This window comes from Atheta coriaria, unplaced genomic scaffold, assembly GCF_025399875.1.
Source record: "Atheta coriaria isolate IRGN ID8LTWV9N9 unplaced genomic scaffold, Caltech_Dcor_3.1 hic_scaffold_6_pilon, whole genome shotgun sequence".
NCBI lineage: Eukaryota > Metazoa > Arthropoda > Insecta > Coleoptera > Staphylinidae > Dalotia > Dalotia coriaria.
The window spans coordinates 15,036,868-15,049,271 of NW_027045448.1; the positions used below are offsets into that span (position 1 = coordinate 15,036,868).

Sequence of the window (12,404 nt, forward strand, 5' to 3'; positions counted from 1 at the left end):
AAGAACTATTACACAAATAAATAATCTTCTGGCAGATGGCACGACGTGAATGGCGCTGCTGCGAAGAAATTACTTTCACTGTTCTTCAGTGTGAAAGATTCGAATACATTATGGGAAATAAAAACAACTTAAATATATATGGCTCGGTAAATATTTTAACGTTAATTTCGTTATCACATATGAAATATAGAATACAATAGAAACTGCGCATCTTCATTTCATTTATAATGTTATTCAGCGGTAATAACGAAAGGGAAAGGAAAGTCATTGTATGGAGTGCAACAAACCATTTGCAGAAAATATGAATAATATGAAAAGACGATGAACAAACATACGCATTCAATTCACAAGGTACCCATTATCTTCGTGTATTCCCATGATAATACTAATTATACCTGCTATTTTCACTTTCAAATAACTACCAGAGTGAACAGTGAAGTTTAAAGGTGCTAGCGCTTTATAAATTCAATTATGATTGCTGATCTATAGAAAAACTTAAATTTTTTTCCAAGTTTGACTATTATTGAGGTTATGATAAATCTTGCCAAAAGAACATTGCAAAATATTTAAAAATGTTTCGGATAACAATATTTTCAACATTATAAGTAATAAACATTGGGGACAGGTTATTTGTAGAGAAACAAAGGAGTTTAATAAGAAATTTACAACAATTGTAAACGAAGCGCCCCGTAAATCAAAACGTAAGTTTTAGGCGCGCAATTTATTATTAAATACATATTAAATCCTATTAACAAATTGAGGTTTGAAAGCCACAAAAAAATTATTTCCTCTTTTTCCTGTGAGTTATTTTGGAAGTTTTCTTCACAGCCTTCTTGATGGCTTTGACGCGACGTTGATTCATCCATACTGGGTAGGTACCAGTCTCATCTTTTAATGTTTTCGGATTAAAGTTGCGCTTCTTCTCATCGGTAACCATAGCATCTTCGGATTTCACCTTAGCAGCAACTGCAACTTCATCTTTGATTTTCTTGGCATCCACAACTGTAGCAACTTCAGCAACATCTTGCATGTCAACTTCATTCTTGGCCTCATCAATCCCAAGTGTTTTCTTCAGACGTTCAAGTTCTTTTTGACCATAACGAATACGTTTAACTGCCCTGCACTTTCTGCGCCATTTACTTCTTAGACTTTTCGCCATGATAATTGATTATTAAATGAACAAATTCGAATTGCGCCCTAAAACTTTTGTGGTTAGAACAAACATGTGTTTGCCTTGTGGAGTAACATCGAACATGTGTAACATGGGTTGCCTACGCTAGCTGTCTTTCAAATAAATTTTTCAAATTGAGCCCGACTCAATTTTGGATGGACATTTGTCTGTTTTTGATCACAAATCTACCCTTATAATAAAATTGACAGAAAACACAGTTTGAAATTTTCATAGTTGTCATCAATTTGGAGCTTTCGCAAGTATTTATAGATGGAAGGACAAGCTGGTCCGATCCCGACCAAATCGCGTGTTTATGCAGACGCCTTAAATGATAAGCCAGCAGAGTTCTGGAACTACGATAGCTTCACCCCCGAATACCAAAATTCCGACGACTACGAAATCGTCCAAAAAATTGGCCGCGGCAAATATAGCGAAGTTTTCGAAGCATTGCAGTTGTCAACCGCGTTGAAAGTTGTCGTTAAAATTCTAAAACCGGTAAAAGCTCGCAAAATCAAACGCGAAATCAAGATCCTGAACGAGCTACGTGGAGGCATAAATATCATCCGTCTCCTCGGGGTAGTCGGCATTCCCCTGAACAACACCGCATTAGTATTCGAACAGGTAAACCAGGCGGACTTTAAACACATCTACTTCAATTTGTCAGAGTACGACACGCGCTTCTACGTCTACGAACTGATCAAGGCACTCAACTTCTGCCACAGCAAAGGCATCATGCACCGAGATGTCAAACCGCACAACATCATGGTAGACCATGGGCAACACAAGTTGCGACTCATCGATTGGGGTTTGGCAGAATTCTACAAGCCCGGCACTGAATTCAACGTGCGCGTTGCATCACGTTACTTCAAAGGGCCTGAACTGCTTGTCGAATATGGCTACTACGATTATTCACTAGACATGTGGTCGCTTGGTTGCATGTTTGCATCGATGATCTTCCGCAAGGAGCCGTTTTTCAGCGGCAGCGACAACTTCGATCAACTCTTGCGCATTGCCAAGGTTCTAGGCACGCAAAACCTTGAAAACTACCTCAACAAGTACAGAATCCACTTGAATCCACAGTTTCGAAGCACGCTGGGCCACCACAGTCGTAAGAAGTGGGACCGGTTCATTAAAACCGAGAACGAGTATTTGATCAACGACCATGCGCTGGACTTCTTAGATCGGCTGTTGCGATACGACCACGTGGATCGAATAACGGCTAAGGAAGCGTTGGACCATCCATATTTTGGGCCAATTCGTAAGAATGCCCGCGCCGCACCAACGACTGAAAGCGGATCGTCTGAATCACAATAATTATGTTACCATTAATAGCTAAATACAAATTAAATGCCCGCGTAGAAAAGTTTATTGATGGTATATTCAGACGTATTCACATAGCGTAGGTATTCTTTGGCTGGTCCTCATCCTGTACACCCGCCACTTTTTTGACAAACTGTGGATTCACCTGAATCTCTTCATCCATTGTGAATATTTTCCTATCAAGATCCATACACGCGCCCAGTTCCGCTTCAAGCTTGATGAGTACTTCCGGTCCGTTGTACTTTTCCGGTTCGTCCCTAAATACAACCATACCATCCTTCTGATTGATGGTGGCAAAGATCTGCTGGTCTTCGATCATGTGAAGAATGATCTTTTCAGCGTCCGCGGGGCCTGGCAGGCCAATCCGCAGCGCGACATCAGCGAGACTCAACGTGAGAAAGGTCTTTGTTAGTCGTTGAATGTTTTTCTTGTGCATCATTGTAGAGACTTGCGCAACCAGGCCAACGTTGTGATCGCGTGCAAAGAGTTCTGTGTTCTTGGTAACCACACTATTCAGCTCGGGGATGTTATTATTCATAAACGCGCTCGCCAAATCATGGTAGGGCTGAGACAGAGGCTTGATGAAGCGCGTGACCACGTGCGACGTATATTTCGGCACCGTTTGTACCTTGCCATGAGAGAGCAGCGCAACTAGAATATATTTCTTGTATGCTTCCAACATAATGTGCGAAATAGCGAACGCAGGCGTGGTGATGCACACCTCAAAAAAGTACAATGCCCTGTCCAGGTTTTTGACTGCAAGATAAATCATGCCACCATAGTAGAAGTACAAGAGATAATGTTTAGTGTCAAAGGGGGGATTTGCTGATGATTCCTGGCACATTCCAGTGATGTCAATGTCAAGCACCTGCAGAGTTTCCTTGAAGCATTTAGCCAGGAGGCTCAAGTGACAAAGATCAGCATGTATAGATGTCAACTGAGAATCAAACAACTGCATCTTACTGATGGCTTTTTTGATCAGGTAAATTCCCTGGATTGCTTGCTTCTGTTCCACTAAATATGCTGTAATTAGGTGGCACAGTTCAGCAACTGAAACATAAGCACAAACAATTAACTGAATCAAATCAATTACTTAATGGTACATACACATTTCTGGTGCAAGCCTAATATGTTCCCCATTGCAGTTTAGAATGAAATCATGCGCTTGATTGTAGCGATTGTTCTGTGCTGTAGACGCTGGTGCATTGAACTTGGCGCACAGTATTGCGAGTATCGCGAGTGAATGCTGCTGCACATCCAATGTCTCCAGTACATTATCGAGGTGCTGTGTGTTTTTCGCTAATAAGTCACTGGATTTCGTTAAGTAGTCGCATAAATCGCGATAACTTCCTGAAAAGTCGCGGCGGATTTGTAAACATAACCTAAATATAAAGAAAAGACATTTTTATGGAAACTCACCTTCGGCGGACAAGTTTCTAATCGTGTTTGCAAATACTTCTAGAGGCGAAGCCATTACTTATACTTATCACTAACTCACTAAATTCTGCTAATAATGTTGCTTTGTTTTTTGTTAAATAATCAAGCAGCGAACATCCTTTACAACTTCAATATTTTTGTTATTCTCTTTTGCTCAAAATTGTAGATGGCGCTGTATAAACATACAGCGCTGAAACAAGTCGGTCATAAATAGAACCATAATTTAAAATGTCACTGATATTTATGAAAAATCATTCCCTTTCAAGCAGCCCTATAGAATTCATTTTATGCGATGCATAAGATGTGCAGCAGCACCCAAATAATATGTACATACATTTTTAGTCACACTAATCACGTTCACACTCCCTTCCATATGCGCCGTGTGCACGGCTGTATTTACGCTGCCTTGTTCAGCTCCTGCTGATTCCTGTTACTCCACCCAGCAAACGCATCGCATGTCGTAGAGAAATAAAAAAAACATTAATTGCTTTCACATACGGTCATCAAGTGCACAGCGTCACGTACTTATTCGTGCTCAGTGCTCAGTTGAATTTGGAAACTAAAATAACACCGCATTTATCATTTCCAAATGGAATGCAAGACCGAAATGGACCTCAGCGGTAAGCTGATAATAAAAGTGCAATTAGCGGATGATATCCGTCGCATACCAATCCACAACGAAGCGATTACCTACGACGAACTGGTGCTTATGATGCAGCGAGTGTTTCGAGGCAAATTGTCTTCAACTGATGAGATAACCATCAAATACAAGGATGAAGGTATAACTAGCTTCACAAAAGAGTATCACCAACAAAGTATACATTTTTATGATTTCAGATGGTGATTTGATAACAATATTTGATAGTTCTGATTTATCATTTGCAATCCAATGTAGCCGGATATTAAAACTGCAAATTTTAATGAATGATGACAAGGATGAAGACAAAACATCCACACAAGTTAACTCTGCAGATGTTTTAGGAATCAAAGTTCAGCTGCGAAGTATAAGAGATCAAGTTAATAAGATTCTTGATTGTTTGGATGGGGATAGATCTTCACTGCCAACTACAAAGGAGGCAGTAACTGAAACTAATGTGCCAAATGGAGAGGAGGTTATACCAGCTGCAAGTTCTGTGAATCCAAGGGAGTTTGATCCACTTCAGCTTGACAAAACCACACAGGAACCTGTGAAAGATACAACAGAGCAAGAAAGGACTGCAACCAGTCTAGGGTCTAATGTTGTGCCTTCTACAGCACCTAGCAGTCACCCTCAATTTGTGAGAACTACTCCTTCAGGCTATCAGAATACGACAACTTTTGCTAGCAATCCATACTCAGGCGGCCAGTATACCTACCAAGCGCCAAATTATGTTGGGCAGCCTGAAATGGGTCAAACGCCGGCGTTTAACTATCCGAGCACGACAATGCCGTATGCTGCTGTCACGCAGTACGGACCGCCGCAGACGACCATGTATCCGCCGCATTCACAGAGTAATCCTTACTCGAAAAGTTACTCGCAGGCATCACCGCAACATGTGCAGTACATGCCGCGTTGATTAGAGCATAATATCCCCTCTACACTATAATTATCAAGCTTTATTTCACTCGTAATTTACATTGATTTGACTTAGTTGGATGATGCTTAGGACATTTATTGGAGATGTCTGCCAGTGTGCCTGCATATGGAGTATGGTTTTTAAATTATACACAACTTCATACAAGTTGTTACACTTTGCAAAGGATTCCATGGTAGAAAAAGAAGCATTTGTGGCTTAACTTTGAAACACTGTTTTTCATATTATATTTGTTAGTTATAAGGAATGTATTTTTATCATTTAAATTCAATAAAGTTGTTTAAATATTAAACGGTATGCTTAAATTTACATAGGCAACCCATAATACACCATTGATTTATTTGTTTACTATTTGTGTATTACGCGCTGCCTATCTAGCTGTATGTTTACAATCTCTAATGTTTTCGGTACAATTGTTGGACCAACTCTATTAAGTTAAAATGAGTGATATCAAGTCATTCTTTAATCAGTTCTGCCAAAAATACAGCATACAACCTATGTACGAGTTTCGCCCAGCAGGTAAGTACAAAAAAACATCCATCATAGTTGACTTCTTGTAAAATGTTTATTCATTTGCCTTAGGACCAAAGCATCGTATTCGATTTCTTTGCGAAGTACGTGTACCTGGTCACTTGTACATCGGCGTCGGCAATTCCACCAACAAGAAAGATGCCCAGACAAACGCCACCAGAGATTTCGTACACTACATGCTACGACAGGGTCTTGTCAGTGCTGCTGAAGTGCCTGGAATGGAAAGTGAGCAAGTTCTGGATATCCAGGGTGTTTCACACACTGATCTACCACCACTAGTACAGCAGAGGTCAGTCTTCACAGAGGGAGAAAATCCCAGCCGAATAGGTCAAGCATATAGACCTGTTGGGAATTCTGATGATAAGTGGAAGATAGAGAATCAGCAGCATATGGAGGAGGCTGAGAATCTGGATATGAATGCACAAATTCATGGAAACTGGACAATTGAAAATGCCAAAAGTAAGCTGCACCAGTTTATGCAGGTGAACAAAATTAATACTGATTACAAGTATTCTGTGGTTGGACCAGATCATGTCAGGTAAGTCTCATTTTTGCAATAAAATCAAAGAGAATCTAGCATAAATAGATTCTATTTGATTTTTATCATACAACATTTTGTACAATTGAAAATATTAATAGCTCATGGAGTAAATTTACTAGTTGATTTTCTTCATGAGACAGAATAATGATGGAAATATTTAAGTAAATTGTACAAAATTGTTTATGTAGGTAGCCGTTTTTATCAACATAAAATAAAATGATCACCAAATGTAAGTATGAATTATTCTGCAAATGCATCTAAATTAACTAGAAAAAATGATTTGCAGAAGTTTTATCGCTACAATGACAATTTTTATCAAAGAACTAAATCGCAACATCACAGGTCGCGAAAGCGGCTCCAACAAACAAAGTGCTAGCAAATCATGTGCACTCTCCATTGTGAGGCAACTATATCACTTGAATGTTATCGAGGCTTTTTCTGGGACGCTTAAGAAAGACAAAGCAGCAAATTCAATGACACCCTACAAAGTCAACATTACACCTGACCTGCGCTCGAAAGTAATTAACTGCCTGCGAACTTTAAATTTTACTACAATCCAAGAACCACTACCTAACAAACCAGAAGGCATTTCTTTGCTGCTATCAGAGGTAGAAGAAGGTGAATCCTTGAAGCCGGTAATAAGCGGCGGCGTAGTATCCTGGTCTCCGCCAACTCCAAACTGGAACGCTTGGACGAATTGCAACATTGATGAGGGCTATCTAGCTACAACGAGTTTAGAAAAGCTAAGCGAGGAATTAGCAGCCTCTACAAGACAACGGCATCAAAACGAACCCGAACTACTTGAAAGTATTTTAAAACGAGGTGAATTACCCGTTTACCACGCCCGTGATCAATTAATGCATGCCATAAACGAAAATCCTGTTATTATAGTTAAAGGTAACACAGGGTGTGGGAAAACCACACAAGTATGTCAATACATTCTTGATGATTATATTGCTAGCGGCCAGGGCGCATGGTGCAACATAGCTGTTACCCAACCGCGCCGCATTTCTGCAATTTCAGTAGCCGAGCGAATTGCTTCCGAGCGCTGTGAGATGATTGGCGCAAGCGTTGGTTATTCCGTGCGATTTGAGAGTGTTCTACCACGTCCGTACGGTTCAATTCTTTTCTGCACCGTTGGTGTACTTCTTCGAAAACTCGAAGGTGGTCTACGTGGCGTGAGCCATGTTATAGTGGATGAAATTCATGAAAGAGACGTGAACAGCGATTTTATTCTGGTGGTTTTAAGAGATATGGTTCACACATATCCGGATTTACGCGTTATACTGATGTCTGCAACGATAGACATTTCATTATTCACGAAATATTTCAATAATTGCCCAGTGGTGGACATAGACGGGCGTTCATTTGCAGTCGATGCTTTCTTTTTGGAAGATGTCATCGAACAAACTGGGTTTGTACAACCGACGATTAATCCACGCAAACGGAAAGCCATTGATGGTGAGGATTCAGTACCGGATGAACCTGATGAGGATATGAATAAAACGGCGGCGCGTTCATTGAGCAGTAGTTATTCGCAACGCACTCGGAATATAATTCAGGACATGTCCGAAAAGGAGCTGTCGTTTGAACTGATTGAAGCGTTACTGACACACATCAAAGCTCGCAAGGAACCAGGGGCGATCTTGATTTTCCTTGCCGGCTGGAATTTAATTTTTGCGCTTCTGAGGCACTTGCAAATGCATCCAGTTTTTGGTGGTTCACAATATTTAATCCTTCCGCTTCATTCACAACTTCCCAGGGAAGATCAACGTCGTGTCTTTGAGAGCGTGCCTGCGCACGTTACTAAAGTGATTTTGTCTACGAACATTGCTGAAACTTCGATTACCATCGATGATGTTGTGTATGTAATCGATAGTTGCAAATCCAAATTGAAAATGTTTACTGCACACAACAATATGACGAGTTATGCCACTGTTTGGGCTTCGAGGACGAACTTAGAACAGCGAAAGGGTCGAGCGGGTCGGGTGCGTCCTGGCATTTGTTATCATTTATGCACGCGCGCGCGTTTTGATAAGCTGGAAGAGCATGTTACACCTGAGATGTTTAGATCACCACTGCATGAACTAGCGTTGAGTATTAAGTTATTGCGACTGGGTGCTATTGGACATTTCCTCAGTAAGGCAATTGAACCACCGCCGATTGATGCGGTTATTGAAGCGGAGGTGTTACTGCGTGAGATGAAGTGTCTGGATAAAAATGATGAATTGACATCATTGGGGAAGATTTTGGCTAGGATGGCTATTGAGCCACGGCTGGGAAAGATGATGGTCTTGGGGTGTATTTTTATGATCGGCTCACCTTTGGCTACTATGGCGGCCAATTCGTCAACATTTCCAGAGATATTTACTTTGAATGGCGGACAGCGACGTCTTAGTTTTTATCAGCGAGGATTGGCAGGTGATAGATGTTCCGATCACGTCGCAATGTTGAATGCTTTTGAGGTGTGTGTATTTGAAGCCAAATATTCTATAGTTTAATATGTTTTTGGTCTGCAGCTCTGGAATAATGCTCGGGAGGGTGGAGAAGAAGCAGAAGCTCGTTTTTGTGAGTACAAAGGCATCAGTATGTCTACGATGCGGGTTACATGGGAAGCAAAGCGACAATTACACGACACCCTGATAAATTCCGGCTTTCCGGAGGAATCCCTGCAGAGTCAGTCATTAAATACGGTTGGGCTAGATATTAAATTGGACATGGTGATGGCCCTTATGTGCTCTGGACTGTATCCGAACGTATGCTATCACAAAGAGAAGCGCAAGGTTCTCACCACCGAAGGAAAGGCGGCGCTCATACATCGCACATCCGTTAACTGTAGTAATTCGGAACAAACATTTAAGTTTCCGTTTTTTGTTTTTGGTGAAAAGATTCGCACACGTGCTGTGAGTTGTAAGCAAATGTCCATGGTGTCACCTTTACATTTGTTGCTCTTTGGCTCTCGGAAAGTGGACTGGGTGGACGGCGTTGTGCGCTTGGATAACTGGATTAATTTAGAGATAGATCCAATTATTGCAGCCGAAGTGGTTGCGTTGAGACCTGCATTGGAGAGCTTGGTGCGCCGATACTCGGAACGGCCTGAAGATATTTTACAAATGACACAATCCGATCAAGAGGTTGCCCATTTTATTCAACTTGACTTTTGTCTGTTTTTGATTAAAAATTTGTTTTTTAGCTTGTTGAAGTAATAAGGGAACTATGCACATTGGAGGCTGGTAATCATCAAATCGAAAGAGCTGATTGTTTTCAACCCACGCCCGGGTTGTTTGGTAAACGTCCTCCACGTGGGCATTCATTTGGAGGCGGTTATGGATTCGGTGGAGGTCGAGGACTAAATTTCGGACCATCCACACACAAATTTGCGCGCAGAGGGGAGCAGAATGATCGCTTCCAACGTGGTGGTGGTGGATTTTGGGGCAAGAGGGGAAGAAGTAATTATTATTAAATTAGATGCAGTTTATATCTGTAAACTATAAACTTATTTAATAAAACATTGATCCGGTGGATGAAATATTTGAATTTTGAGTAAAATGACAGTTCGAGAGGTAGGCAACCAAGATATCACTTGCCACCGCAACGATCAGCTGGTCAGCGTTCTTGCGGTTCTTCCGCAACGCGAATGGTGTGTTATGTTGGGTTTATTCATTGTTTGTTCTTCGTAAATCGGTCGAAAAGTGTTCCATTTGCCTGCAGTTGCAGAACTACCAACGAAATGTTATCATTTACATAGGAGTTGTTGCCTAGAAAGGTAATTTTGCAATATATTCATACGAAATGGCGGTTGGATTTTCCGACCAATAAAACCCACAACAGGTTTTCCCTTTTACTGGTGCTTTGTAAATACGCTGGAAAATATATTGCTATAATTCACAGTTTACAGCAATTGCTTAGCAATGCGCGTATGCATATTACAATCACAACTCCAATAAAAATGTTAATATTTGCACTGTCTTATTAAAATTGTTAGGTGAAATTTCAGAGTGAAAGGTTGATTGATAGTAGGCCACGGCCATTTGAATTGGGAGAAATGACGCCGGTACCTTCTGATGAACCCGCAGCCAAAAAGAGGACTGCATCTGACTACAAGTTTGGCAAAGTGATTGGTGAAGGCAGCTTTAGTACTGTATACCTTGCTAAAGACATTCACACTAATAAGGAATTTGCAAGTAAGCATTCATTCACCAATTAAAAAAAAATAATAATAATCTGTGTCATCCCAATTTTAGTAAAAGTGCTCCAGAAACAACACATTGTAAAAGAGAAGAAAATGAACTATGTGACACGCGAAAAGAACGCACTTTTAAAGCTCTCCAGTTGCAATAGGTTATTTGTGAGATTGTACGCCACGTTTCAGGACGTGGAGCGTTTGTATTTTGTCCTCAGCTATGCCAAATACAGCGACCTTTTGGCCCACATCAACAGCTCCTTTTCATTAGAATGCTGCAAGTACTATGCTGCTGAACTTCTCTTAGCATTGGAGATATTAAAGTCGAAAAATATCATACATCGCGACCTCAAACCTGAAAACATCCTGCTGGATGATAGCTGGCACATATTATTAACTGATTTTGGTAGTTCGAAAATCATCAGCGACACGCAGTCTCTAGAGACTTCTGAGGCGCCTGCTGATAACCAGAGAAGAAATAGTTTTGTTGGCACTGCACAGTTTGTCACCCCCGAGGTGCTCACGAGTGGAAGGGTCACCTATGCGGTGGACCTGTGGGCGTTCGGTTGTATACTCTTTCAGATGATATCTGGAACGATGCCATTTACCGGACCATCGGATTACTTAATTTTCAAGAAGATTCTTGCGTTGAATTATGACTTTCCGGAGAATTTTGATCCGATCGGGAAGGATTTAATTAACAAGTTGTTGGTACTGGACCCAAATGATCGATTAGGCTTTGCTGACGAGCGCCCTTATTCAAGCATCCGTGAGCACGAATTTTTCGCCGGAGTGAATTGGGATGATCTAGGCGAGCCACCTTTAGGAAAAGAACGTCGCAATAGTAATGAGAGTCACAATGCTCAGATTTCTGATGAATTGGAACCCGGTTTTGATGATCGCAAGGCTGGTCGTTTGCATTTGGAGATGATAGCGGCAACGCCCACTCGAAAAAAATCAGAGGCGAATCGAAATATTGCCGATGTTGATGCTACCGAGAAGGATCGACGCCTAGCATTACAACGCGGTGATAAGTGGAACGATTTAGTAAAGGGTAATCTGATTTTGAAACAGGGTTTGATTGAAAAACGAAAAGGACTGTTTCCGAAGCGGAGGATGCTTTTACTTACGCTTGGTCCGCATTTGTACTACGTTGATCCGGATGCCATGGTGCTCAAAGGTGAGATTCCTTGGAGTGCTGATCTTCGGCCGGAACCTAGGAATTTCAAAACTTTTCATGTGCATACTGTATGTATATTTTCTGCGTTTATTTACATTTATTAAAACTTGCTTTCTACTTTTTTACAGCCTAATAGGACTTATTATTTAGAAGATCCAGAAGGCTATGCACTGGAGTGGTGCAAATGTATTGACGAGGTAAAAGCATTTTACTACTCATCTACTAAATAGAAACTTTGTATGTTACGAACAGAAGAAAAGCACCTCCGAAATTATAACGATTATTAAATTAACTATTTATTCTACATTATCCATTTTTAAGTCAATGTATTGTACTTTTTTCTATTTGTGTGAAGTTTCTTTACTCTTAAAATATTTAGTCGCGTTTTGTTTCTTGTCTGTGCTGGAACAAGATGGCTGATGATAGACCAATCACAATACTGAAACAATTCATGTATACTAGACTAT

At 40.8% G+C, this 12,404-nt stretch overlaps 6 protein-coding genes across 9 annotated transcripts; 4 read left to right on the plus strand and 2 right to left on the minus strand.

Moving 5' to 3' along the window:
* Positions 1-671: 671 nt before the first annotated feature.
* On the minus strand, positions 672-1,277 carry LOC135793525 (protein LLP homolog). Its single transcript, XM_065304525.1, has one exon. It carries the CDS (start codon positions 1,157-1,159, stop codon positions 782-784), a length of 378 nt encoding a protein of 125 aa, XP_065160597.1. The 5' UTR covers positions 1,160-1,277; the 3' UTR covers positions 672-781.
* Positions 1,278-1,382: 105 nt separating this feature from the next.
* On the plus strand, positions 1,383-2,537 carry LOC135793523 (casein kinase II subunit alpha-like). The gene has a single exon (XM_065304523.1). It carries the CDS (start codon positions 1,442-1,444, stop codon positions 2,483-2,485), a length of 1,044 nt encoding a protein of 347 aa, XP_065160595.1. The 5' UTR covers positions 1,383-1,441; the 3' UTR covers positions 2,486-2,537.
* On the minus strand, positions 2,520-4,103 carry CSN3 (COP9 signalosome subunit 3). Its single transcript, XM_065304522.1, has 3 exons — positions 3,911-4,103; positions 3,599-3,841; positions 2,520-3,541 (listed from the first exon to the last, which is right to left on the minus strand). The coding sequence occupies exons 1-3, from the start codon at positions 3,963-3,965 to the stop codon at positions 2,562-2,564; spliced, it is 1,278 nt and encodes a 425-aa protein (XP_065160594.1). The 5' UTR covers positions 3,966-4,103; the 3' UTR covers positions 2,520-2,561.
* Positions 4,104-4,177: 74 nt separating this feature from the next.
* Positions 4,178-5,794, plus strand: LOC135793524 (protein TFG-like). The gene is made up of 2 exons (XM_065304524.1): positions 4,178-4,707; positions 4,766-5,794. The coding sequence occupies exons 1-2, from the start codon at positions 4,518-4,520 to the stop codon at positions 5,482-5,484; spliced, it is 909 nt and encodes a 302-aa protein (XP_065160596.1). The 5' UTR covers positions 4,178-4,517; the 3' UTR covers positions 5,485-5,794.
* Positions 5,795-5,868: 74 nt separating this feature from the next.
* mle (dosage compensation regulator mle) lies at positions 5,869-10,103 on the plus strand. 3 transcript variants are annotated; one of them, XM_065306493.1, is made up of 5 exons: positions 5,869-6,021; positions 6,085-6,571; positions 6,861-9,039; positions 9,094-9,708; positions 9,768-10,103. In XM_065306493.1, the coding sequence occupies exons 1-5, from the start codon at positions 5,943-5,945 to the stop codon at positions 10,035-10,037; spliced, it is 3,630 nt and encodes a 1,209-aa protein (XP_065162565.1). In that variant the 5' UTR covers positions 5,869-5,942; the 3' UTR covers positions 10,038-10,103. The 3 variants fall into 3 exon arrangements, with proteins under 3 accessions (XP_065162565.1, XP_065162566.1, XP_065162567.1); XM_065306494.1 differs by lacking the exon at positions 5,869-6,021 and adding an exon at positions 6,763-6,803 and having other exon boundaries at positions 6,472-6,571; XM_065306495.1 differs by lacking the exons at positions 5,869-6,021; positions 6,085-6,571 and adding an exon at positions 6,573-6,803.
* A 46-nt stretch (positions 10,104-10,149) lies between these two features.
* Pdk1 (Phosphoinositide-dependent kinase 1) lies at positions 10,150-12,262 on the plus strand. Of its 2 annotated transcripts, none has more exons than XM_065306499.1 (4): positions 10,150-10,340; positions 10,560-10,758; positions 10,819-12,005; positions 12,066-12,262. In XM_065306499.1, the coding sequence occupies exons 2-4, from the start codon at positions 10,620-10,622 to the stop codon at positions 12,165-12,167; spliced, it is 1,428 nt and encodes a 475-aa protein (XP_065162571.1). In that variant the 5' UTR covers positions 10,150-10,340; positions 10,560-10,619; the 3' UTR covers positions 12,168-12,262. The 2 variants fall into 2 exon arrangements, with proteins under 2 accessions (XP_065162571.1, XP_065162572.1); XM_065306500.1 differs by having other exon boundaries at positions 10,572-10,758.
* Positions 12,263-12,404: the final 142 nt, after the last annotated feature.

Coding starts and splice junctions, on each gene's coding strand:
- LOC135793525 (XM_065304525.1), bottom strand. CDS start 1,159: ATGGCGAAAAGTCTAAGAAGTAAATGGCGCAGAAAGTGCAGGGCAGTT.
- LOC135793523 (XM_065304523.1), top strand. CDS start 1,442: ATGGAAGGACAAGCTGGTCCGATCCCGACCAAATCGCGTGTTTATGCA.
- CSN3 (XM_065304522.1), bottom strand. CDS start 3,965: ATGGCTTCGCCTCTAGAAGTATTTGCAAACACGATTAGAAACTTGTCC. Junction 3,842..3,910: donor TAGAAACTTGTCCGCCGAAG/GTGAGTTTCCAT, acceptor GCGACTTTTCAG/GAAGTTATCGCGATTTATGC. Junction 3,542..3,598: donor TAGGCTTGCACCAGAAATGT/GTATGTACCATT, acceptor CTTATGTTTCAG/TTGCTGAACTGTGCCACCTA.
- LOC135793524 (XM_065304524.1), top strand. CDS start 4,518: ATGGAATGCAAGACCGAAATGGACCTCAGCGGTAAGCTGATAATAAAA. Junction 4,708..4,765: donor CATCAAATACAAGGATGAAG/GTATAACTAGCT, acceptor TTATGATTTCAG/ATGGTGATTTGATAACAATA.
- mle (XM_065306493.1), top strand. CDS start 5,943: ATGAGTGATATCAAGTCATTCTTTAATCAGTTCTGCCAAAAATACAGC. Junction 6,022..6,084: donor GTACGAGTTTCGCCCAGCAG/GTAAGTACAAAA, acceptor CATTTGCCTTAG/GACCAAAGCATCGTATTCGA. Junction 6,572..6,860: donor GTTGGACCAGATCATGTCAG/GTAAGTCTCATT, acceptor AATGATTTGCAG/AAGTTTTATCGCTACAATGA.
- Pdk1 (XM_065306499.1), top strand. CDS start 10,620: ATGACGCCGGTACCTTCTGATGAACCCGCAGCCAAAAAGAGGACTGCA. Junction 10,759..10,818: donor CACTAATAAGGAATTTGCAA/GTAAGCATTCAT, acceptor TCCCAATTTTAG/TAAAAGTGCTCCAGAAACAA. Junction 12,006..12,065: donor AAACTTTTCATGTGCATACT/GTATGTATATTT, acceptor ACTTTTTTACAG/CCTAATAGGACTTATTATTT.